This window comes from Cheilinus undulatus, linkage group 19, assembly GCF_018320785.1.
Source record: "Cheilinus undulatus linkage group 19, ASM1832078v1, whole genome shotgun sequence".
NCBI classification, from domain to species: Eukaryota; Metazoa; Chordata; class Actinopteri; order Labriformes; family Labridae; genus Cheilinus; species Cheilinus undulatus.
The window spans coordinates 13,170,197-13,195,632 of record NC_054883.1 but is presented as its reverse complement, the minus strand read 5'-3'; the positions used below and the strand labels follow the sequence as shown (position 1 = coordinate 13,195,632).

Genomic DNA, 25,436 nt, shown 5'->3' with positions numbered 1-25,436 from the left:
GTCCATGAAGGGCAGACCGTTTGAAGGCAAGGGAAAGAAGAACACATGTTTTGGACCTTTGAAGGAGCATTTACACGAGAAAACATCTTTGATACCAATACAAAGATTAATCTTGAGGGGCATGTCATTGTTTACCAGGCTTCAAAGCAAATGATCACATGAATGTAAAGGTTTCAAAGGGAATGGCAAGCAAAACACACCTAATATCTTCTTTTAAAGTTTTTTTCTTTTTTTCCTTTTATCATTGCTCAAAGTTCAGCTGAGCTTAAACAAATAACAAACATACTGAAACAAGGTAGAAAGAGAAGACCCAGACAGACCAACAGTGAGTGATGAGGATGGTTTGATGTCAATAGAAGTGCCTCAAAGCCGCTCTTTAGTCAGTCTTCATCTTCTCCTGCTGTTTATGTCACACAGAGCGAGACCAAACCAAGATTTATGATCTCAGTTCAGCTTCTCTCAAGTGATTATTTAGTATCACTTCTGTGCTACCATGAAGAAGAATATGTCACTCCTACACACCAGTCTCACTGCAGAGACGTTGGACTGCATATCAGAATTCAAGATTTTGTACTACAATCATCTACAAGGATTCTACTTTACCAAAACAGCCTTTAATCACATTCTATTATGACTTTAAGCATCAGGACACAGGAACAAATATTGTGCTCTATTCTATTTTTCTATAAATCAAAAATCCTTAGCAGGTGGTTGGGACTCAGAAAGCTGCACACATAGATGTGAAATAACTAAAGACTAGACAATAATGTTACAATCTTGGCTGTCAGTGACAAATGAAAGCTGTTGAGCAAAGATTTCCAGCAGGATGACTCTCATTCAGCTCTGCTGAGTTTTAGAAATGGACCACTTTCATTGTGATTGCAGAGGCAGCTCCTCAGGTGTCCTTGTGAAGTGTTCACTCCAGATCATTCTGCTAGCACAGACACACTGTGAATTTATTTTGATGGGTTTTTTTTTTTTTTTTTTTGTCATGCTGTTAAAAATGAAGAGCAGTGTTTGGCTGAAAAAAAGAATCTATGTCTCTAATCTATGTTTCAGAGTTTTCACAGTACTGAAGAATAGTGACTGAGTATGCCTAAATGGCTAGTTCATCCAGAAAGCAAGAAAAACCAAGAGCAGAGCAAGAATGCCATTGATCAGGTCAGAAGCAGAAGAAAGGAGGAGCTGGGGTGGAGGTGGGTTTGCAAGAGCAGCTTGCAGAGAGAGCAATAGAGTGTGGCGAGACAAGAGCACTTTAAATAAGGCAGCATGAGAGCGACTAGCCAATAGCATGCTTTGAGTAAATCAGCCAGTGAGGGCTTGTGTGATTATGGCAGTCCTTGACTCCATGGCCTGCCTGACCTACCGCTGTATGCTTTTTTCAATGGCTGACAAGGCAAAAAGACAATCATTTCCAGGTTTTTTTTAAAGGGGGCTAATCAGATTTCAGAGGGGCCCTGTTTGGCCCTAACTACACCTGGCTCAGCCCCTGGAATATCACTGATACTGATATTTGCCACAATAACCCATCAGGGAGTTAGAACGCAAGACATTTTTATTATTTTGGTTGAATCAAGACACTTGTAGAGAGATTTATTTAAGTAAAACTTATGAAGAAAGACGGGGCTGTGACAGCAGGGAGACAAGGCCAATATAAAGTGGGAAACGGGAAAATGTTCTAAAGATACTGGCTGAAAGGGGGCATATCTCCAACTAGCATAGCAGAGTCTGACGTGCTTCAGTCATCAACTCTTCCCCAGCGCTTGCATACTAGAACACAGATGGTAGTCTAATTATAATTATACTGTAACCATGTCAGCCATCTTTATTCAGTGTGTTAGCACCAGGTTTCTTCCATGCTGTGGCTATTTTTTCTAATGAAAACAACAGATCTACCAGTTATTTCTATCCTTACTGAGAAGGGCATGCATTTTTGCAACAAAATTACACACAACTCTTTCAATAGTTAAGTTTGACTCTTGATATAAACACAAGAGATCCCTAAGTTTCTTCTTTGGGAAAGTATGCGTAATCTGCTTAAAAACTCATCCAGTTTTAAGTCAGGATTCAAGAGTGGTCAGACTGGCACAACAACAGACCGAAACGCCAATCCTCAAGTGTTTCTGCCTCAGGGTACAACATGCTTCTTTATGTGATATGCCACATCCCCAGCGCTAGTTCTTTCAGGCTGTTGGTGGTCTGAGCATCTGGTCTCTAAGCCTTCTGCACGCCTTCTTACAAAGGTATTCTTGGCACATAAACTTGGAGAAAAACAAGAAAACTATGCAGGGAACACGCATCCCATCTGGCCTGGAACTGCCTCAGGATTCCCCAGGAACACAAAGACGTGACTCTCCCTGCAGTGAATGTGACCTGGAGGGGATAAACTCCACGGTTGTAGTCATATGATGTGGTTTAAGGTAAAAATTACAGCCATTAAAATCTACCAGCCTGATCTAAAACAAAGTTACAGGAGCACATAGTTTTGAAGGTCCATGAAGAATAATAATGTCATTTTTCTCCGCCCTACATCCGTTTTCCCCCTTGATGCTGTGGACCTTTGATTTTTTCTGAGGCCGTAACCATTTTACACTCTAGAATCACAATGATTACTTTGGGTTAAAAGGTGAGGTCTCGCTGTGAAATAGCTTTCGGCCAAGCTAATTTCCCTCCTGGGGGGTGTGGTGAGGAGCCGCTCTCTGTCAAACACAGACTGATTGTTACCGAGAGGAAATTTGGTCGAGGAGGATGCAGTGACTCTAAATTTGGTACAGTCATCTTTCATCATTTTCTAATCCTTTAACCAAGCTACAAATACCTTCATCTTATCAGGGAAATGGTCCAGCATTTAAAGATGAACACCTTCACCTGATTGCAGATCAATCTCAAGCTGGGTAAAGTACTATTGATTATCGGCCATACCTCACAAAAACGTCACACTTTCTTATAGACAGCAACAGCAGTCTGCCAATTAGAGATTTTATGATTGCAAGAACAAAATTGTTCACTCCAGTAGTCAAATCAACTGCTAAAGCCTCTGTGATGTTCCTGTCTACCAGTCAGACTCCCAACGCTAATCAAGTCTGCTGATTGTACCTGTATGGTTTTCCATCTTTCTTGTCAAACTGGAGTCACTTTGGAAAACTGTAGGATATATGTTGAGAGAAATGGAAAGATACTTTAAAGGTCACATATTTTACCCCTTTGAGACAAGTTTATATTGTCTCAGAGGTCTCCAAAACATGCCTGTAAAGTTTGTTGCTGAAAAGAAAACTCCAGCATTGGGTTATTGCATGTCTAAAAACCGCTCTGTTTCAGCCCTGCTCGGAACAAGCTGTTTCTGTGTCTGTGGCTTTAAATGTTACTGAGCTGTTTGACTCTGCCCATGACCCCTCCTCTCTCAGGAAATGGATGTGGCTCTCTGGAAGGTGGAACTTTCTTCCAAACGGGGAGGGTCAACTGAACCTGGGGGTGGTGCTAACTCCCCACATGACATCATGAGGGAAAAATCGGACAACAGCTTGATTCAGCACATATTTTCCGAAAGGTGGAGGAAGGTGGGGGGGGGAGGGGGCTCTGATTCTTGGGGGGATTTTGGACAGGCCAGGGGTACATATTTTTGTTGGAAAATATGAAAAAAGTGACCTTTAAGGTCTTTAAAAGTCACTGAACTTCAGTCATGCCAAAAGAAGTTAGCATGACTTTTCTAGTCTATTTAAATGGATGAAAAAATGTTACTGTTACTGTTACTGGTTGGTGCTTTGTTGATCAAAATGTATTATAATGGGTCTCTGTTAAATAGTCTTACTCTCCACAACATTTAGGCATTAGTTCATCACCTAAGTCTTTACATGCAAAATGGTTGAACAGGTTGTCATAATATGTCAAACAAATTACCAAACATTTCCATTAGACTTTTTTCTAAATCTGTCCTGAATTGGTAAATTGCTTCAAGATGAATTTTGACTTTCTCTAACAAAGGGAAATGTGTGAAGCACAGGGTGGATAAGACACTCTGAAAGATTCTTTCCACCATGGGCATCGCCACAATATAATCGGGGGGGGGGGTCATGTCCCCCTCATCTTGAAAAAAACATCGTTTGGACCCCCCCACATTTGCCATCATGACCGGTCTACTCCAGCGTTCTTTACTTTGCTTCACAATTAAATCCGTTCCATTTTTTCATTAGGGGGAATAACCATATCAGTAGAAATCCACTCTGCTTTTTCCTGGTTTCTGACACACACAGCTGTATCATGCAGGCATATTGAGTCTGAGAGTCGGATCAGTGACAGCGACAGCAAATGTCAAAATGTCAAGCTTTTGCTGAAATACTTTCTTTGAAAAAAATAAAAAATAAAAATCTGTATGTCCAGATGAGAGATGGACATAAGGAGGTTTTTTTTGTTTTTTTTTTAAGAAAAGGAAAGTAAGTTAGAGTTGCCCAAGTTTTCCCTTGAGTGACCACCAAACAGCTAAATTGCGTTCTTCCATGGCCAAACACAGACAGCATTTCTGAGAAGAATGTTAGCAGACTGGCACCCCGAGCAGACTGGTGTAGGTCTCATCAGGCACCTTGCGCGAGAGCAGTGTTGCCAGCCTAGCGACTTTGTCGCTATATTTAGCGAGTTTTCAGACCCCTCTAGCAACTCTTTTTTTAAAGAGCAACTAGAGCAACACTATAACTGGTGTTATTGGAGACTTTAGGAGACTCTGAGGAGAAAGCATGTATTGTTGCTGCTCCTCTCAGCCCCTCGCTGTCTCAAAGCACTCTCACCAGCCGCCCCGTCTTCAGCAGTCCCTGTCAGCTGCAGTCAGAGCAGGAGATATTCACCCCTTGTTGTCCAGACTGCATGTTAACCGCGCTGTAAAGGTGCTTTGACAGTTTTTCTATTGTCTCTTTTTGGTTCATTTAGAACCAAAGAAAAAGAGAAAAAAAATATAATGAATCAAATGGTTAAAAAAAAGTTCATGTCTCACTGTGATTTGTTGTAGGCTCTTAAATGGACAATATGTTTCAAAACTAAACCAAAGTTAAGAAAACTAAACTTATGAAAAATAGTATAAAAAAACAATTAAAAATACAATTTGGAGTAACTGCCAGAGTATCTCTTGAGTCATTTTTGCAGGTCCTAAGCCCAGATAAAGGATGAGGGTTGGAACTGTGACGTTATAGAATCAAGAATTGACAGAAGGAAGTTCATTTGTTGTTCTAAACATATTTAGGGTCTTTTTTACTCACTTTTTTCTCTCTAATGGGGTTATTCCTCTCTCTGACAGCGTCCATTAAAAAAGACTCCAGGTCTGAACACACATTTGACAATTTCTGAACTGTCAAACTGCTCAGTCATGTTTTAGGGAGGTGGCCCCTCTAATGTAGACCACATAATTCTAAGGCTGCTATACTACCTGTGTATTTGATATGCTGATAACATGACTTAGCTACATCACATAAATCTTCATATGAACAATCTACATTAAGCTTATTTCAATTATCAATATGAAAGAATGCTCAATGCATCTCCATGTCTCCTGATATAGGCGGTTGAGATTGAGAGTAAGTCAGAGGGAGGGGCAGTGGAGACAGCGCTGTTGTGGAGGTGAGTGCTGAAAGGTGACAGGTAAGGAAAATGTCACATGGCTTATTTGGAAGTTTAGTTTTTTCAAAATTTTCTAATGCCCAGTGCCTCAATACATGTATGGTTGTCAGTAAATGCAGACCATGTCGGCTCCAAGGAAAAACAATGAAAGAGGGAGATAATTTTCAATCTAAAAACATGATAAAATGCACCAGAATGCGGGAAATTGCATCTACTTCTTTCAAAATGAAATCATTTCTCTTCTTTTTTCTCTCGATAACTTCTATTCAATACCCCATCGTGAAAAAGTGAAGATGGAACTTAGGAAAAGTATGCAAATTATTGTTAAGAAAAGAAAGTTAAAATATCGCATTCATGTAAGTATTCAGACTCTTTACTCAGTACTTAGTTGAAGCACCTTTGGCAGCAATTACAGCCTCAAGTCTTTCTGACTATGACACAACAAGCCAGAGATGTTTGATAGGGTTCAAGTCAGGACTCTGGCTGGGCCACTCTAGGACATTCACATGTCCAGGGTCATTGTCATGTTGGAAAGTGAACATTACGCCCAGTCTGAGGTCCTGGGCAGAACAGGTTTTGACTGAGGATATCTCTGTAGTTTCCTCACCCCTGACAACTCTCCCAGTCCCTGCTGCTGAAAAACATCCCCACGGCATGATGCTGCCACCGCTGTTAGGATGGTACTGAGCATAAGTGGTGCCTGGTTTCTTCTAGACATAACGGTCAGAACTGAGGCCAAACAGTTCAACCTTGGTTTCAGCAGACCAGAGTTTGTAGTCTGAGAGTCCCTCGGGTACTTTGTTGCAGATCCCAAGCAGGCTTTCATTCATCTAGGCAAACATCTTCACACAGGATCTCTGGAGTTCAGTCAGAGTGACCAAAAGCTTCATGGCCACCTCTCTCACTATGGCTCCTCTGCGCCAATTCCTAAGTTTGGCCAGACAACCAGGTTTTGAAGAGTCCTGGTTGTGTCAAATTTCTTCCATTTGAGAATTATAGGGCCCATTATTCTCTTGGGAACTCTCAGAGCACATCATTTTTTTGGATCCTTCCCCAAATCTGTGCCTGTCGACAAACCTGTCTCTGAGCTGTGCAGGCAGTCCCTACATCACAGCCTGGTTTTTGCTCTGATGTGTATTGTCAGCTGTAAGGCTTTCTACAGAGAGGTGTGTGCCTTTCCAAATCATGTACAATCAACTTAATTTACCACAGGTGAACTCCAATCAAGGTGTAGAGACATCTCAGCAAAGATTGAGAGAGATGGGAGCTAAATTTCAAGTGTTTTTGCAAAGGGTCTGAATCCTTAAGTTAATGTGATATTTTAGTTTTATCTTTTTGATAAATTTGCAAAATTGTAATGGTACGCAGTGCCAAATTTAAATACCCTTACAGTGGCGTATTGCTCAGTGGATGAGTTATTGCTTTTTCATGCTGTTCCTCCAGACTATCCAGCCTTTCCCTCCATTTACCTTGCAATATTACAGCCTGTAAAACTTTTCTCTTTCTTTCTATCTCTCCTTGTCAGTCACCTATTGACCTTCCTTTCAGCAGGTACGCTCCTGTAAGTAATGTTGTGCACCATAAATTATTCATCTGAACAAGTCATCCTCTATCTCTCTGCAGTGGGGTCTGTTTTAACCTCTCTTGTGCCTGCATGTCTGACATTGACTAAGTAAGTAGCAGGAAATCTAAATACTTAGCACATTTATCTCAGATGAATACTACAGTTTAGTACATGACTGAATGCATTTTGTCCTCATCTTTAGCCGGGTCGGACTTTTATGTTCAGTCAGAAAACAGAGGTTGGCACACAGAGGGACAGACATAGATTATGTTTGTGTAAATGTAAAAGATGGCCGCTGATTTTTCGAACCACATCTGCTCTGCTGCTTTTTTAAAACTTCACCACAGAGAAAATCAGCCTTACTGTCAGTGTGATTGCCTCCACCATGTGCACTATATCCTTTTTAAACTTTCTTCTGCAGCTTTAATGCTGTTCAACATATCTCTACTGCAAACAGCTCTGAAGCTCAAGCCATCGCACAAACTACCCTCCGAGATGTGAAGAGCCTTTAAGCAAACAGGGCTTATCCACAGCTTCCAGACCATGCCGGAAGCTGGAAACTAAGGTATTGGCACTCAAATATAAATCCATACTTCTATCACTGACATCCAAAAAGCCTCCTCAAGTAAACAACTGCAACCAATCTGTTGCTGCAGAGCAGATTGCCTCGAGTCATATGTATGGAAATGTACATATCTCTTTGTAAACCAGACAAAGCCCAGAGTTATGAAGCCCATGTGCAACAGAAGACTGGAATTATGGGTAAATCTGTTTGTCTTACAGGATTGTTAACTTTTATGTTATCTTACCTATTAGGGTATCCTAATAATTACAGTGCCATCCAGTGCCTTGGATGTTTACCCATTTATTGATTTTATAAACAAATCATGGTAGATGAAAATTAGCATTTATGATGAAATAAAAATTGCAAGAACTTCTTTAATGTCAATGTGAAAACAGTTTTCTACAAATTAATGTCAACCAAATAAAAATATGTGATGTTAAATAAGTAACTGATTAAATATTAACCCCTTCTGCGTTCATTTTACCCTTCTAGGGCCAGCTGCCGAGAAGCATCCCCACAGCATGATGCTGCCATCACTGTGCTTCGCAGTGGGGATGGTGTGTTTGTAGTGATGTGCAGAGTCTGGTGTCCGCCAAACGTAACATCTTGAACTCTCCTCTGCTTGACCATGTGGACCCTAATGCCTTTTGGTGAACTGTTATCGAGATTTAATGAGTTTTCTTCAACAGTGGCTTTCTCTTTGGCACTCTTCCACAAAGCTTTGACTGGTGATTAACCTGGGCAACAGTTTTTGTTTGCAGAGTCTCTCCCATCTCAGCTGCTGAAAATTGTCACTCCTTTCTCACTAGTCTCCTTCTTGCATGCCCACTCAGTTTGTGAGGGCGGTCTGATCGAGGCTGATTTACACATGTGCCATATTCCTTCCAATTCTTGACAGTGGATTTAACTGAACTTCGGGGGATTTTCAGTGCCATGGACATTTTTTTCATGTCCATGCCCTGACTTATACTTATCAATAACATTTTCTCTGAGTTGCTTGGAGGGTTCTTTTGTCTTCAAGGTGTACTGGTTGCCAGGAATACTGATGAACCAGCGACCCTTTGGACCTTCCAGACACAGTTGTCTTTAGACTATAATCACTTGAGACAATCACTGCACTCAGGTTATCCCCATTTCAATAATTATGAGATTAATTGGCAGCACCTCTGTTGAATTAGGTCAGTGACTTTATAGGGAATGATTTTTTATGGAATTACTTATTTTACTTTTTATGTTTTTATTCAATTTACATTCCTTTATAGAAATCAGTTTTCACTTTGACATTACAGAGGATATTTTTGTAATTTTGTGTCTAAAAAACAAAATTATATTGACCGTGGTTGATTTATAAAATCAATAAAAGGGTAAAACATCCAAGGGGGTGAATACAGGCACTGCATACACTCCTATCCAGCCTTTACAGAGAGTCAGACAAATGGACATGATTGACAGCAGCAGTTATCCTTTCATAGTTTAAAATCTGTCACAACATGAAAGAGCATCAAGCTGGATACATTTTGGACAGAAGCTATCCAAAAAGCAGCCCTGACATACAACAGCCCAGTCTTGATTTTGGCTCAAAGCGGTCTCGTATCAAATCGTATGTTGCTGCCGCGGCTTCATTCTCCTCCATTTGTCCCCAATACAGTTTCATCAGCTCGATCTGAATCAGCACTCTCATTTTCCTGCCATTGTTCCCACATTACAAAGAGATGCTTCTGAATGAAAACGCATTTAGTATGATGAAAAGGCTCAGGTGTAGAAACTCATCACTGATTTCCTCTTGCTCTATTCACTCCGCTTGTACTCTGTTGGCGGTCATCCTGGCAACATATAGGTTTGAATGGCATGTTGAGAAAATTACTCACATAAACATGCTCCAACCTCCACCTTAGGTAAAAGCTTTTTTCTTTTAATGGAGGCTGTTTGTTGCTTATAAATACCCACCAGGTTGGAGGGAGGATAAATGGAAAAGGTGAGGACAGAAGAACATGTGGAAACCTCATTATTAGTCTGCTAATGACTCACACTGTTTTTTAAATCAGTGCATCAGCTTTGAAAGCAAAACCCTGAGTACCACTGTTGTCCCTTGTTTCTTTTTAAAAGCACAGGGTAACAATCAGAAACTATAAAAGCACTCAGAGAGCGCAGACCTCCGCCATTAGCCCTATCTCCCAATAGTAATGAATCATTCAAAAAATTCCTGGATCCAGACAATGATCCAGATCACTCCCAAAATCTAAACATTTCTTCCTTATGCCATTTCTGACATTTCCTGAAAATCTCATCAAAATCCGTCCATAACTTTTTGAGTTATGATGCTAACAAACTAACTAACAAACCCTGCCGATCACAAAACCTCCTTGGTGGAAGTAAAAAAAAAAAAAAAAAAAAAGACTGTTGATATGATCAGAGAGTAAATGACAGCAAAGATGGGATGAGTAACCTACAACCTACAGTATGTAGAGTAGGGAAAATAACCAATTCATTAAAGTCTTCCGATGTTTTTATAGGGCAGTTTTAAGAATTAATCATCATATCTGTTCACAGAGAAACAGCCAACAAGAGTGCAGGCACAGGTGGAGGAAAAAGAAGCAACTATACTCTGCTGATCATTTTGTAATGATCCACAGGCTCACTCAGTCAGCATCCCCACCCCCCCACAATCAATGGATGGAGTCCGCTCCTGCAAATGGAGATGCACAAAAATGCTTTCATAGGGAGAGCACCTGTCTGTCTTGTGGAGTATGTGGAAGCCGGTCACCAACAGGCGAATCTCGTGCAACAGTTCAGGTTGGGTTAGTTAGGCCCTTTTTGAAGAAGTGAGTCATTTTGTACATGCCCTCCTGTGAATTCCTTGATGTCTATTAGCACTTTGAAGCTGTTTCATACCTCTACATCAGTGGTTCTCAACTGACCAGGCGTAAGGACCCAACTACATGTCCTTGAGAGACAGGAACCAAATTCTTCAAAATGTTCAACCACTTAAATGTATTTAGTGAAAAATATAACAATATTGGCCATAAAGGCACCATAAGAGAAGGGGGAAAATATTTGCATTTAAAAAAAAATAACACATCATTACAGAAAGACATTTTATCTATCTCGCATTTTTTAATATTTTTTCCCACACAGCTTTGTGATCCAGGAAAAGAGATGAGTAACTTGAAACCTTGAGAAAAAGACTGAAATTTGCTTTCCATTGCAAGAAACCTTAAAAAATGTATAGATTTTCCTTATGTCCACTTGTGCCGTTTTTATATCACGAGCTTTTTGTTGCATATTTTTTTCCTAGCACACATTGGTGACCCACTAGAAACACCTTCATGACCCACTTTTGGATCCCGACCCACCAGTTTAGAACCACAGCTGTGGATGATGGTTTCAGACCAAACTGGTGTAGCCGTGCAGCACAGGTTTCATCTACTGTTTTAATTTGTTATATCTCAAAGACACAGCACTCCTTATATGGTCATATGCTTTTGGCACTGCAGAATAAGAGCACCCAAAGACTGTATAAAGAGCGAACAGCTAAAAGGTTAAATAAGACCTTCAAAAGTGGAACAGTTTGCAGATGACTCTGACAGGTAGAATAGAATGTATCAAAAGGAATATTGTCCCACGTTATTTATACCACAATCAGACTTCTTCAGGTCCCTGATTACGAGAGTAGATGAGGAATGGCGAGAGGATGCCTGTCTTGACAAATGTTTAAGATTTAGTTATGTTAACTCTATGGAGAGATTAAAAATCTCCGTTACTTACCTTCATCTCTGCTCAAATTCTACAAAAAAAGAGATGGTTAAAGTGTAAGAGATATGTTTTAATTACAATGCAGCACATTCATTCCTCACTTTACTGAGAACTAGAGAAGCAGTTCAACCTTTATGTAAATAATTAAGTGCCTTAATTCATTATTGTCTGCAGCCTCTGTAGTGTGGAGGCATCCAGAAACAAGTAGCTCTGGATTAATTCAGTTCAAAGACTTTTGACCTTACAAAGAGAAATCCTCAGAGTGGCTCCAATTTCATCTTTCATGGTATGCTGCTTTAATACATCACCGTGCTGGATGTAAAGGTCAAATCTGGTTCAAATTCTGCTGGGTAGAGAAAGATCCCTGTTCCTTTAAATTGTATTTTTAACATGAAAGTCTGATCTTCATTCAGCTCAAGGAAATAAAGGAGTTTGGTTTTTTATTTCACACAGCATAAGATCTCTCCAATTCAAGATACATGGGATTGTATTACGAAAAGAAAATGGTGTTCTCATTAATCCATTTTTTATTTGATTCCGACAACATGTTTGCAGCCGTAATTCAGGGCAGAGCAGAGGGAGAGACCAGAAACCTTAAAAAACCACCAACCGGGAGGATGTTTGTTAGCTGATTAAATAATGACACGTCAAGTGTGAAATCAGTGCAGCCGGAGCCGTCTGCCTGAACTAGCTTGCAGGCGTTGCTCCATTAGCATAAGCTCTTAGTGCAACCAGGGTGGGTGGGAAAGCTATTAGTTTTGTCTGCAGCCTAGTGATGGTGTTAGCTCAAAGGCAAGGGGGAATGAAAACTTGCATTTCATCCATTCATCTATTTCTCAGGAGGAATCAAAAGCACAAAGTTCCACCTTATGGTGGCACTAGACCAGCCAAGGCCACACCCAAACCATTAACCTGTGTATTTGTACAGTCTGACTCGCTTTTGATGGATTTTGACCACTAATAGTTGTGGAACTTGAGCAACATTTGCCCCTATGATCTGCTCCATCTTAAAGGCTCTTATCTTTCATAAAGTAGGCAAAAAGATCTTAAAAAGTAACACATCGTTCACGATCTGAAGAAATTCAATAACAGATGAGAAACAACATAATTGACATGTATCAGTCGGGAAATAGTTATAAAGCCATTTCCAAGCCTTTTGGACTCCAGCAAACCACGGTCAGAGCCATTATCCACAAATGTAGAAAACTGGGAAGAGTGTTGAACCTTCCCAGGAGTGGTCAGCCAACAAAATTACTCCAAGAGTTAAACGAAGACTCATCCAGGAGGTCACAAAGGAACCCAGAACGACATCCAAAGAACTGCAGGCCTGGCTGGCCTCAGTTAAGGTCAGAGTTCATGACTCAACCATAAGAAAGACACGGGTCAAAAATGGCATCATGGGAGAGTTCAAAGGCCAAAACCACTGCTGACAGAAAAGAACACAAATGCTCGTCTCACATCAGCCAAAAAAAAGCTCAAAATGACCCTCAAGACTTTTGGGAAACTATTCTGGCTGGCAAAACAAAGGTTCAATTTTTTTGGAATATGTGCATCCCGTTACATCTGGTGTAAAACTAACACAGCATTTGGTAAAAAGAACATCATGCCAACAGTTCAGTTATTGCATTTCTACAAGTGTAAATGATTTCGTCTGTGCATCATTCTGAATTTAATGTAATATTCATCATGTTTCCTCTCACAGAAGAAAGTCTAACACAAATAACACTACTGTACCAGAGTCTATAGATTCTTGCTGAAAACAGATATGCCTACAGTATTATTGAAAAGTGTCAGAATACATAATGCCAAATCAAATCAAACCTAGACCATGAAGAGAAGCGGCATACAAATCCATGTTCTTTGTGGCAAAACAGGCAGTGTCAGTGGGGGAAAGCAAAGCTTCTCATTCGCCATGACATTACAAAGAGATACTGAATATATTCAACAAAAACAAGCCAGATAGTCCTCACTAAACTCATCAACATATATCAGCAATAATAACGTGCTCTTCTTGTATGTTGACACACTTAATCATCCACAATCTCAAATCCCAGCAGAGATGCTTTCCACTAACATGAACAGTTCATTTCTTTCTATAACAACAAAATCATTACCATCAGACAAAACATTAATAATTCAAGAGGAAGCAATGCACCCAGAAACAATATTATCAAGGCATCATGTCCCACTTTGACCTACTTGACCTCATAAAGCTAAAAAACATTGTCAAGCAGCACAGACCTTCCTCCTTCTGCCAGGATCCTGTCCCTACTAATTTAAAAAACGTTTAGCCTCTTCAGGCTGTTATATCTCTCAAAACAGCTATTATTAAACCTCTTCCAGTAATCTCACTGCAACAGTTATTGCCAACTATCGGCCCATCTCCAACTTAAAATGTTTTGGCATACTACTTAAAACACTCTCATGCATTCTCAGCTTGACAAATTTTTGACAACAATTAACCTTCTAAGCATTTATCAATCATGTTTACAATCCAACCATAGCGCTGAAAAAGCATGAATGAAAGTTGTGAGACTAAAACGTGTCATCTGGTCTTGTACTTCTTGTTCTCTTGGCAGCTTTTGATTCTGTACTGTAATATTCTCTTAGAGAAATTAGAAAGATGGGTGGGCCTGTAGCGTGTGGAGTACCCCAAGGCTCTATTTTTGGACCACCATTATTTGACATTTATATGCTCCCACTTGCACATGTCGTACAGAATCACATATCATAATAATTATGCAGATATTCACAGCTTTACATTTCCCTATCCTCAGATGACAGAAATTCCCTTGCTCACTGACTAGAATCGGGATCATTAGTTCTCAACTGGTCTGGCATAATGGTCCACAACTTCCCCCTTACTGACAAATCAGGACCCAAATTATAACCTCACATTATAGACCTTTGGGTCACACTTTTCCCCCATGGCTTACATCTGCAACCCCCTTGAATATGACTTTCCGACCCCCTTTTGGGTTGAGAACAAATGGTCTAGATCATGGGTCTCAAACTTGTGGCCCGTGGGCAGAGTGCGGCCCTAATTATTAATATTGGATGGGTGCTCTATGTATATAAATTACTAATTTGCTTAATTTATCCATTTAGACTCTTCTATCCAAACATACCTGTGCACCCCTGCTCTGTAGATAGACACAGTGCTTCTGCTCTGCCTCCTACAGCTTCTCTTTATACACGCCTGAATCTATATCAATTTTATCAAGCCATACATTCATACATAATACCATTTGGGTTTTGAAATGTGCAACTCAATAATCAGGGATTAGCAGGGGTGGAAAGTAACTATTCATGTTTACTACAATGACTGTGATTGTACAGTTTTTTGTAGTACCTATATTTTTTGTGTACATTTTAAAATCAGTACTTGAGTTAGAGTTCACTTGAATAAACTTTAACTAGATTTGACTCATAGTATGAGTCAAATCTGAACATATTCAGTATGAGTCTCATACATTAACAGGAGGGACAGTGCAGTGCTCGTCTTTCTCTCTTCCTCTCCGCTGATCAGCTGCTGATGCAAACAGGTGACAGACTTGACCTCTACTGAGGAGCAAGGGGAAATCACTCTCTTATTGATCATAGACAGTTTTCGATAGATTACAAAAATGTTAATTATAAAAATCATTAAAAAAACACTTTGCCACATACTGCCTATTAGAAACTGGTTCACCAACACATAAAGGCAAAGCCCCATGCCATTTTATATGGAATTTAATGCAATGTGCATTTTTCATTGCTGCTGTCATCCGTGTTGTCCTTCAGAAATGTTGGTAAATTTGAGTATATTACAGACTTTGCTTATCCCCTTTGAATGCCCAGCACCAAACACTTAGTTGGGAGTAATTAATGAACCATCAGAGGTCCTCCCATGTGAATAGTGCTAAAGACAAAAAACAGAAATCCTCATTTTTGGTTCAAAAACTCAGAGACACAAATTTGCTGCCGATCTAAGTTCTAGCTCATTAAATGGCAGGACAGAAGCAAAAACTCTTGGTGTAAACATGGAAAGTTATTTAATTTAAAAGCCACATTAATCAAATATAAAGTCAGCCTTTTACCATCTAAAACATTTCAAAATTAAGGAACTTTCTGTCAATATCTGATACAGAGAAATCAATACGTGCATTTATAACCAGTAAACTGGACTCCTGCATTGGTCTTTCCACCAGCCTCCCAAAACATCTGTTGAATTCAAAATGCTGCTGCAAGAATCCTTACCAGAACTAAAAAGTTTGAGCAAAACACCAGTCCTTAAATCCCTCCATTAGCTCCCAGTTCCAACTGGAATTGATTCAAAAATTCTGTTTCCTGTCTACAAAGCACTGAATAGCTTTGCCTTTCTGTACATAAAAGAAATACATATAAGCTAAGAAATCTTGATTTATGTGTGTGTTCCAAGCATCTTTAGCATCCTTATTAGCTGTTTTGTTTATGCAGAGAAACACTCTTGCCTGGACTCTGTGCCATGAGGTCCGGTCAGCTGTGAGCAAAGGTCAATCAGATGTGACACTGATGGCCCAAGTGAGGTGATGTGTCTGCAGAAGATGGAGAAGGTGGGTCACATCTGATGTTGTTGCCTGCAATCCAAGGGGGATGATGGGTGAATCTGTGTGACTGTAGGGGTGCTGCAAAGGCCCATAGATCATTTTTCATCCCCTGCCTTTTTGACCCATAAAAATAGTTTGTTGTTCCCTGTCATCACCAAGGCTAGAGTCAATACAAACTGAGCTAACAGCTGAACAAAAAAACCTATCCTCTATTTACAGCTCTGTTTTTGTATTTTGGACTTACTATGGGCATGCATCATCTTATACATAATTCTCATCTGTATGCATCACCTGTTACATGTGGATGCAAATGTAATTTGGGTAATGGATTTTATTTGTCATGCAAAGCAAGCTTCTTCTAATGGATCACTCTTTTTCCCCCATATACAACAAGTTCATATGGGGAAGAGGAGCACTTTTAAATTCTGATGCTTTATTCCCACACTACAGTAAAGGCCTATCCTTTCTTCCATATCACTGTTATTGGTGACAGTAACTCCACCATTTTACCTCATATCTGATTTAAGGAAATTGGTTTATTCAAAAAGTTTTCACAGGATTGACTGCAGTGGATGTAAAATGATGATCATCCCTAACATCACAGAGTAGTAAGACTTCTGCAAGTGCAAGCAACCATATATCTATATCATTGTTTTTTAGAGTGGGGTCCTAATCCCTGGGCAGAGGTGCAGATTGCCAGTAAGAAAGTCAGGCAACTGCTAAGGGTCTACGGCCAATCTGAAGCCTTTGCAGGCTGAGAAACTTTAAATCCCAGCTGTAGTTCAGGATGTACAAATTTGCAATGATAGTAGGAAGCCTCCCTCAGGGGGCCCCATCTGACAGTCCACACTCCTGCTGCACTGCTACATATGGCATGCATTTTTCTTGTGAGACCTACATTTCATCTGTGACCCCATTGAAAGTGAAATTGGGAACAAATCTGAACCACTGTGGTAGTAATGAGTGACTAAAAACTGGTTTGTAGTATCCACAAACTCTTCCTCTTACAGTGGCTCCTTTACTGGAGTATTTTTTAATAATTTGACTGACCAGCTGGAGAAAGATCAAACAAAAATCAGCTTAATGAATGGGAAATTTAAGACATTTTAAAAGCTCAATATATCATATTTTTGTTGAATTTTACATTGCTGCCATTTTAATGGCTTCTGAGCCACTGTTGTTTTTGTTTCAGAGCTGACAAGTGCATCAAGCTATGATTGTGTTCTTATGTTGCAATGATTTATTTGTAGTACTTTTAGACCATTTTCACCACTACCCCCCCATTATCAGCATATCTTTTTGCTAATTTTAACAGTTTGTTCTGCTTTTTGTCAAATTTGCCACTTTTTTGCGACTTTTTTCACCTGTTTCCATCAGTTTTTTAAACCACTTTTTGCCCCTTTTATTGCCCAATTCTGCAAAATATTTTTGCCTACTTTAACTGCTTTTGCCTCTTTTTTTGTCCATTTTTGCCACTTTTTTTCTGCAATTTAGAAATTCTTGCTGCTTTTCATCCATTTTTGCTACTTTTGTGAAATTCTTTGCCAATATTTGCCCATTTTTGTCACTTTGAGCCCATTTTGCCCAGTTTTGCCATTTCTTTTCGCCCCCTTACCCCATTTTCCCCCTTTTCTCCTTTTTGCCACTTTAACCCATTCATGCCATTGTTTTTTCTTCTTTAGCCCATTCTTGCCAATTTCTACCCATTTTTTGGTCTCTTTTCAGGATAATTCAATATTAACTATTTTTCAAAAAAAGTTGTCGAAGTTTCTTTTATTTTATTTTCTGGCATCCTGACATTTGTGCACATCATGGCCTAGATGTATTTCTTTTCGAATAGTCCATCCCGAATTGATTTCCGGTTTATAGCGCTAGCAGTTAACATGGACAAAGCAAAATATAAAGCTAAACCAAACAGTAACAGATCGGTGCATAAACTCATTTACTCACCAATACCAACAGATGCATTTTAAGCAGTAATGGACGTATTTTCAATACTGGTATCGGAAACAGAACAATCTTACAATTGACCATGATTTTGCTGACCTCAATGGGCCCCCAGTTTGGCTGGACCCCAGAAAGCTCTCCTCTTTATCCCCCCTTATGCTCCAGCCTCTCAATTTCCACCTACATAATATGTCTCATACTTACAGGTACAGTGTGTAAAACTGGGAACATTAGTGACATCTAACAGATTCAAAATTGCAATGCCTATTCTGGTGGTAACTCTACTAAGTTGAAAGTGGGCATTACCCTTTTTATGTATGAGTTATAGGTTTATTATAAGTTAATGAAATAATATACTGTATATATCCAGGTGATTTAACACTGATTTAGATGGGCCTACTTATGCATGGTCCCAGTTTGGGGACCCCTCCCTGTATGATGCTTCACTGGTGGATAAAACGAAGCGTTAAAGTGACCTTTGTGTGCAAGATATCATAAAGTGCTGCTTCAATAGAGCAAAATGTTATCCTGCCCTTTAAACAAGGAAAAACAAACTGCCTTGCAAGCTACTTCACATGCAAATAAAGTTGTCTTTAGTGATTCAGATAAGAAAAGCTGTAAGTGCTTTAAAAATCACGTTATACTTACTCAGAGCCCATAACAGTTTCACTCCTTAAACTAAATGATGTCTGGTGCAGCATGACATGCAGTCAGTGCTGTTTGAATGTTCTTCACATCCCTTCAATTAATCACTCCAATAAATTAATTCCAAACATGAGAGGAGTTCATTTAAAAGAGTCTCATAAAACTTGGGTTTCACTGCCTTGTAATTAAAAGAGTGGTTAGATAATAAAAGCATTACCAGAGCATCCTCCAAACACCTAATTATCCCGCTTGCAGCAGCCTGACACACTTGTTAACAAACTGCCCTCTGGGACACGGAGGCTGGAGTTGTGAATGAAGGAGGAGAGGGAGGAGGAGGGGGTTTGTTCAGTCAGACAGCAGCAGCTCTCCTCAGTGAGGAGCGCTCACAGAGAAGCGCTGCAGTCCGATGGGGAAGCAACACAGCGCTGAATTCTCAAATTACCCAAATCTACAGGAGCGGAGGAGCGACTCAGCTGCGCGCGAGGCTTGATACAACCTAGCATCATTAGCATTAGCATAATTTAACAGGAGTTTTACGACGTCGATGAGTCTGGGATAAAATAACTTAAGAAGAAATGGATACTTCACAGCTGCTCTTACTACTGCTGCTGTACGGATATCTGCCTAAAGTGAGTATTTTTTCCTCAACACTTAGTTTTAGTCCACAATGAAATGTTACTTTTACAGTTATAACGGTTAGCCTACTAATGAAAGCTATCTCTTTCTAGCTAATCTTTCTTAAAATACTTAAAGCTTACTTATAGCCATATATCCTTGGCAGTTGGCTGTTTTTGGTAAACATTTGAATTATTTATTAATAAACTAGATTAATTAAGCATACACTGCAAAAATAGTACTTTCTCATATGCACAGTATCAGTATTGTAGTCAATATATTGACAGAGCAGAATCGATGACTGCACCATTAAGTTTGTGGAGACCAAATAAATCACCTTCAGCTTTCATCCCCATTCCTTAAATTTTTAATTGTGTTGTAAAGACTGAAGTTTTGGGTCTGAACTACAGCTAATCTAATGTTTTACACCTGAAAGACTGAGTTTTTTTAGTCATTTCAAGCACTTTTTCAGGATTGTCTCAGGAAACCACTCTGCAAACCTGTTGTCTAATTGTGAGAATTCATTTTATTTTGGAGAAAAGGCTGCATGAAAAAGTGTCATGTTTTAATTGTGTGCTCCAGAGCATACTGTCTGTCTGCAGGTTTTTACAGTGCTATATGCAGCTCCTCAGTCAGTGTGAAGTCATTTTGCAGATAATGTACATGTACCACTGAAAGGATACACCTTCATTTGTGGAAGAATTAAATGCTGTTTGTCTGTTTCTAAAACAAATAGACTAGAATTCAAGTATATGAGACATTTTGTGTTAGTGTGAACATATCTGCATTTAAGATTTTGTAAAAACAAACAATATTGTGCAATGCATTTTATGCCTGTTGATGCATTTGCTATTGATGCTGTGGGGGTAAATGCTGCAAACCATTTAAAATGCAATGACAATGAAGGATCTATCTAGAAAACACTTCAGACCTTGAGTCTGAGTCACCACTTAAAAATAAAAAAATAGAGATTTTTGTGCCGAAAAATATCACGACAGAAGTCAAATAAGACTGTTCAGTGAGGGTGGTCATCACAAACTGTGAAACAAAAATACAAATTTAAGTGCTGATTTTCTTCTGACTACATTAACCTTAATTGCATTCAGTTGAAGATCTACAGGTCAGTTTTATGTCCATAGGTTAGTTGTGACATTTATGAAAAGTAGAACATTCATTATATGAAATGTCCTTTAATTTCTTTCAATGTGGGCATGGCAGCAGCATATAAACCAGTAGCAAACATGTAGTGTGATACTCCATCAGTGTGCAAATGTTGCTCTCTGAGTATTTTGTTTTCCTTGGGTCTTTTTTTGAAAGCATCTGTAGAGCTTTTGTTGTTTTGATTGTCTAATTTCTCTACAGTTTAGGTGTGAAGTTTAGTGTACTTGACAAACTGGCCATCCCAAAATTACACATCCTGTTGCACATATCTCAAAAAGTGCAGTTTGGGAACTAATAAACGATTCTTTAGAGACTTTTATCTGCACTAGCCTTTACTGAATCCACTTTACCTGTTCAGTGTAGCCTTGGGAATCTATTACAGATTTTTTTGAGTTCATCTCCACTGAGAAATGACAAAGTTCTGTGCCACTCTGTAATGTAGTGATTTTTATCTGGCTTTTGGTACAGAACTTTAATTTTGATGACAATGTATTTTTGTGCAACCAGATGTGTCATCTTTAGACATTTTTTCTGGCTCTTATGGGCACCATTGTTTAAATATTTTATAGTTTGCAGCTTGTGGTGTGTGACTTGCTTTACAACAGTATAAGCTGATAAACTTCATACTTAAATCTACACAGGTAATGAGGTATCAGAGAAATACTGCCAAAAGTTATAACACTTAGGACCCATTAATTTCAAGTTAATCATAAGAAAATATATTTATTTTTGGGACTCATGACACTAAATCAGGCTGGAGTGGCGGTCATGCTTTTTCAGATAGTTTGTTTGGTTTTGGTTGGTGTGAGTGCCCAAAACAACTCTGCTGTACACCGATAGCCTACTGTGGCCATTTGAAAATGGGAGTTTTGGTTGCTTTCGAGTGCATCTGTGTTTGGCTCGCCATAGGTAAGAACGAAATCAGAACCAAACAAGTGACGCAAACCAAAAAGCAGTGCATTGTGGGTTGAAAACACGGTTTAACACATGAATAGCTTCTGTAAACATCAGATAGGTTTGCAAAGTAAAGCCATCATTAGCATTCTTAGTACCAGCGGCCTTCAGTCCTTGAAGGTTAGCGTCCACATTCTTGTGCTGAATATGGTCACACCTTGCTCCAGTTAATATCCCAGTTAAGTTGACACAGCCTGCATACAAGTGTATCTCCATTTAACAGATGAAAATGACACCAAACTGTGCCACACTATAATGCTGTTCCTCACTCTACTGTTGTGTATTTCTAGGTCATAGTGCAACATTAAGCTGGGCAGCATTAGCCACCGGCTGGAGCTACAGCCCAGACTAGTAGCAGGTGGCTGTGTTACACACCATCTGACCTGCTTTGGTGCTCTTGACAAAGTGCAGTGCAAAACCAAACTAAATGCAACCAGGGACTTACTAAGAGTTTAACAAAAAAATGTATTTTACAGGTTTGGAAATGTTTAAAACCATGAAATGTCTTTGGCGGATAGACCCAGGCGTGATATCTTTATGAACTTGAAGGGTTAGCCAGGCTGACAGCCGGATATGATACCCCCTTATGGAGTCTAGAAACTGGTGGTGGTGTTGGAAGGATTTGGTTAAGATGAGGAATAGACCACAGAGGAGCTTGATCTGGACACTGATGAGATGAATTGGAGATGGCAATGAAGGGCTGCAGGATGGTAGGGGCAGGACAGAAAATCAATACACTAAAATATCGTGATGTTTCCTGGTGCGATACTGTATCGATATTTTAAAATGCAGTATCGATGTTTCATTAATTAATAATTTACTCTGTTTATGCGGGAGTTTATCGTGTTATTTCACCCCCTGACCGCTGGTTGGTGGCAGGCACTGCCAGTTGACTCTTCCCTCTTCTTCTCTCTTTAGAAAACAAGATCATGCGAGCCTTCCGGTCTGAGCGAGCCAGTTGCTCATGCCAATCCTGCAGAGTGACTTCCGCTGTATTCATTGCGGATATGTGGACTTATTTTGGCTTCCAAAACATTAAAGACAGTACAAACTTAGACAAGAGTCAAGTCCTTTTCAAGATATGCCATGCCAGAGTGAAGTACTCAGACAACACTATGAATCTGTGCAAGGTGGGGAAAGAGAGTGAGCAGGTCAGCAGATCCTGCCTAAACAGACTCTGGGTCATTCACCATAGGTGCAGACAATGAGGTGAAATCAGCAGTCACCAAAATAAAACAGGAAGCACTCATGTAACACTGACACTAAATTGCAGTGAATGAATCGAGAAATCCTGCAATTGACCGCTTTACGACTATTTTGTATTCTCTAGTTAGACATATTTTGTTATTAGGGTGTGAATCTCTCCTTCTCAAGACGATTCGATTCAAATCTTGATTCACTGACGATTCATTTAAATACAGAACGATTCGATTCGGTTTAGTTCGGTTCAGTCCGGAATCAAAATAACTTTTTGCTTTAACAGAAATTAGCAAAACAGGGGAAAACAAGATAATTTCATTTTAATCTAACTTTATTTGATCTTATTTATAAAACAGAGTAAATGCCAGGCCTCCTATGCAAACATTCTGAAATTATGTTTAAGCAAGTTTTCATCACACCCAGGGTCCAGGTGTCTTACTTTGACATTAAATTGGGAAATAAATATTAAAATAAGTTTTTACTGGTACATGTTCATCCTTCTGTACTTGTAACTTCCTTAGCATTATTAATCTCAATAACAGTACAGACTAAATATAAAATTTTCCCAAGAATCACAAATTAAAACAAATTTAAAGTCACAAGGAGATTTGGATAGACAGAGCTCTGTGTGTCTGCTAGTACAGGAGAACAGTTGTTCTTAATCGCTCCTCTCCAAAGCGTACAGATGGACAGACATTTCTAAAGTTATCCTTCCTTCATATAAAGTCCACATGACTTTTTCCTGAGGTTAAGAACTGTAACTGAAAGACTACCAGCTACCTAGTGAGCACCTACGGAACTCTCATTTGAAGGTAAAAGGTCACCACGGGTTGCGCGAGATTACAGACGCTGAGCCAGAGCGTGGCGGAACGGTCTGTGAAAACAAACAGCAATAATGAAACGATCTAACGTTAAAACCGGTCCAAAGACCGATTCATGCTGCATTTTTCCCTATCCAGGGCTCCATGGACCGATGCACTCGGACCGCTGATGTGCATATTGGTTAACCGATCCATATCGAAATATCTTTACACCACTAGTTGTTATATATATAAAATTTTCTATATTGATTATCACTGTGTTGTGATAATACGGGTATCATGGACCACGTACAGTGTATCGTATCATGAGGTACCCTGTGATTCCCACCCCTACATGGTGACATAGAGAAGCTGGATGTGGACACCGATGATATGACTTGGAAGTAGGGGTGAAAGGATGCAAGATGGCTCAAGGGAGCTGGACCTGGACACCATTAAGATGTAATAGAGGTGGCTGGGGTGGAGGAGGGGGTTGCAGTGGTTGCACTGAAACAACTGACCGCAGAGAAGAGGAGAACTTTTTTTTTTTTTTTAAATATGACAACAGCAGGATGTGTGGATTGAGAGAGGTCGTGGAAGAATGGGATTGGCTCAGTGCGGGGTAAGAGAGGCACATGAATAAGTGATTATTAATGAATGATGAATGAAAATGAAACAGTCTTCCTGCTGGAACTTACCCTAAACTTCATAAAAATGTAACAGTGTTGCAACTTCCCCCTGAAATATGCAGTCTACCAAACTTGACATGTGAAATCAGCAACCTCATACATTATTGAGTATAAGGTTACTGAGGCTAAATTGAACTGATACTCACAATAAACAGATGGATGGGCACTACTCTGGGGGACACTCAGGACCAAAAACATGATGCCCTGCGTCTGCAATGTAAAAGCCACATGTGAAAGTAAGTCGCAATCGAAAAGTGATGACATAAAGAAGATTAGACATTCAACACTTACTGCTGCCTTCAGTGGAATTACTGAGAGGCATCTATTCCTAGTGGCATATAAATCATCTACAGGCAATCATCCTGTTTATACAGCGCATAAACAGGGATTTATATCAATATTTGGATTGCCAAGTGTTAATCTTTACTGCTTTTTTGGATGCACTTCAATACCTATGACAACAGTTCAATATCTGATGCACAGTACCTCAGACTGCATAGGGAGGTTTTCTTGGATGCCTCTATCCAGACTGGTTTGGTTTTGTTGACACCATGGCTACTGGCATGCGTTAAAGACTACACTATTAACTGGCATGGTCAATGGTGTTCTGCTAGTGAGAAAAAAAGCATGGCTTTTTCTGTTAAATGCCCATCCAGGCTTGCTCAAAGTGATTGGAATTCTAGCTCTTTTTAGAGATTCGTGTTGTTTGTCTCAGCTTGGTTATAGGAGTTGACCTTTTTTTCTCTCAGTTTGTTGAATGAGTTTAGCTTTTATGTGTTCTTAAAACAGCAACAAACGAGAGAGAAAAGCTGCTAAATAGGCACTGATAGCCTATTAGGTTTAGGCTAATTAACCCCCATTCATTCTTACGCTATGGCTTCACTGCACACAGCATGCAGGGATACTAAGCCACAGTAAGAGAGCCATGAAAACAGTGTGCTGTTCCTTGCAAAAGAAGGCAAGTGATATCAGCTCATCACTACAAAACCATTTCAAATGCATAGGGTGGATGCATGTACCAAATTGCAGTCCATTGATGTCTGAATGCCCAAAATGTATCATTAACTAGATCAAAATGGCAATTTCAGCTGAAATTGCATAGGGATACTGAATGCTGAATTGTGGAAGAACTGCTGAAAATAGCATAAAAATAGCATAAAATGGCATGAAAGTAGCTGAAAATGGCATTCAATAGCTCATAAAGGTATAAAAATTTATGAATTTTTTTTAAGTTTAAACGGTGTCGGTACGACAAAGTATGGAGGAGGAGATACCCGACGCAAACATCAATGGTGTGGATGCTCAGCATCTCCACTAATGATAATGAATAATGTAAATAGGGCCAATGATTGCCAATGGATTCTGAAATTGTTA

The 25,436-nt window shown here is 39.6% G+C and overlaps 1 protein-coding gene across 1 annotated transcript in view; it reads left to right on the top strand.

Annotated features, from left to right (window-relative positions):
- The first annotated feature begins 19,200 nt into the window (after window positions 1-19,200).
- vipr1b (vasoactive intestinal peptide receptor 1b) overlaps window positions 19,201-25,436 on the top strand; it is a 74,039-nt gene continuing 67,803 nt past the window's right edge. The window contains exon 1 of the mRNA XM_041814294.1: window positions 19,201-19,272. Coding sequence (XP_041670228.1) covers window positions 19,219-19,272 — 54 coding nt within the window. The 5' untranslated portion in view covers window positions 19,201-19,218. The remainder of the gene's footprint in view (window positions 19,273-25,436) is intronic.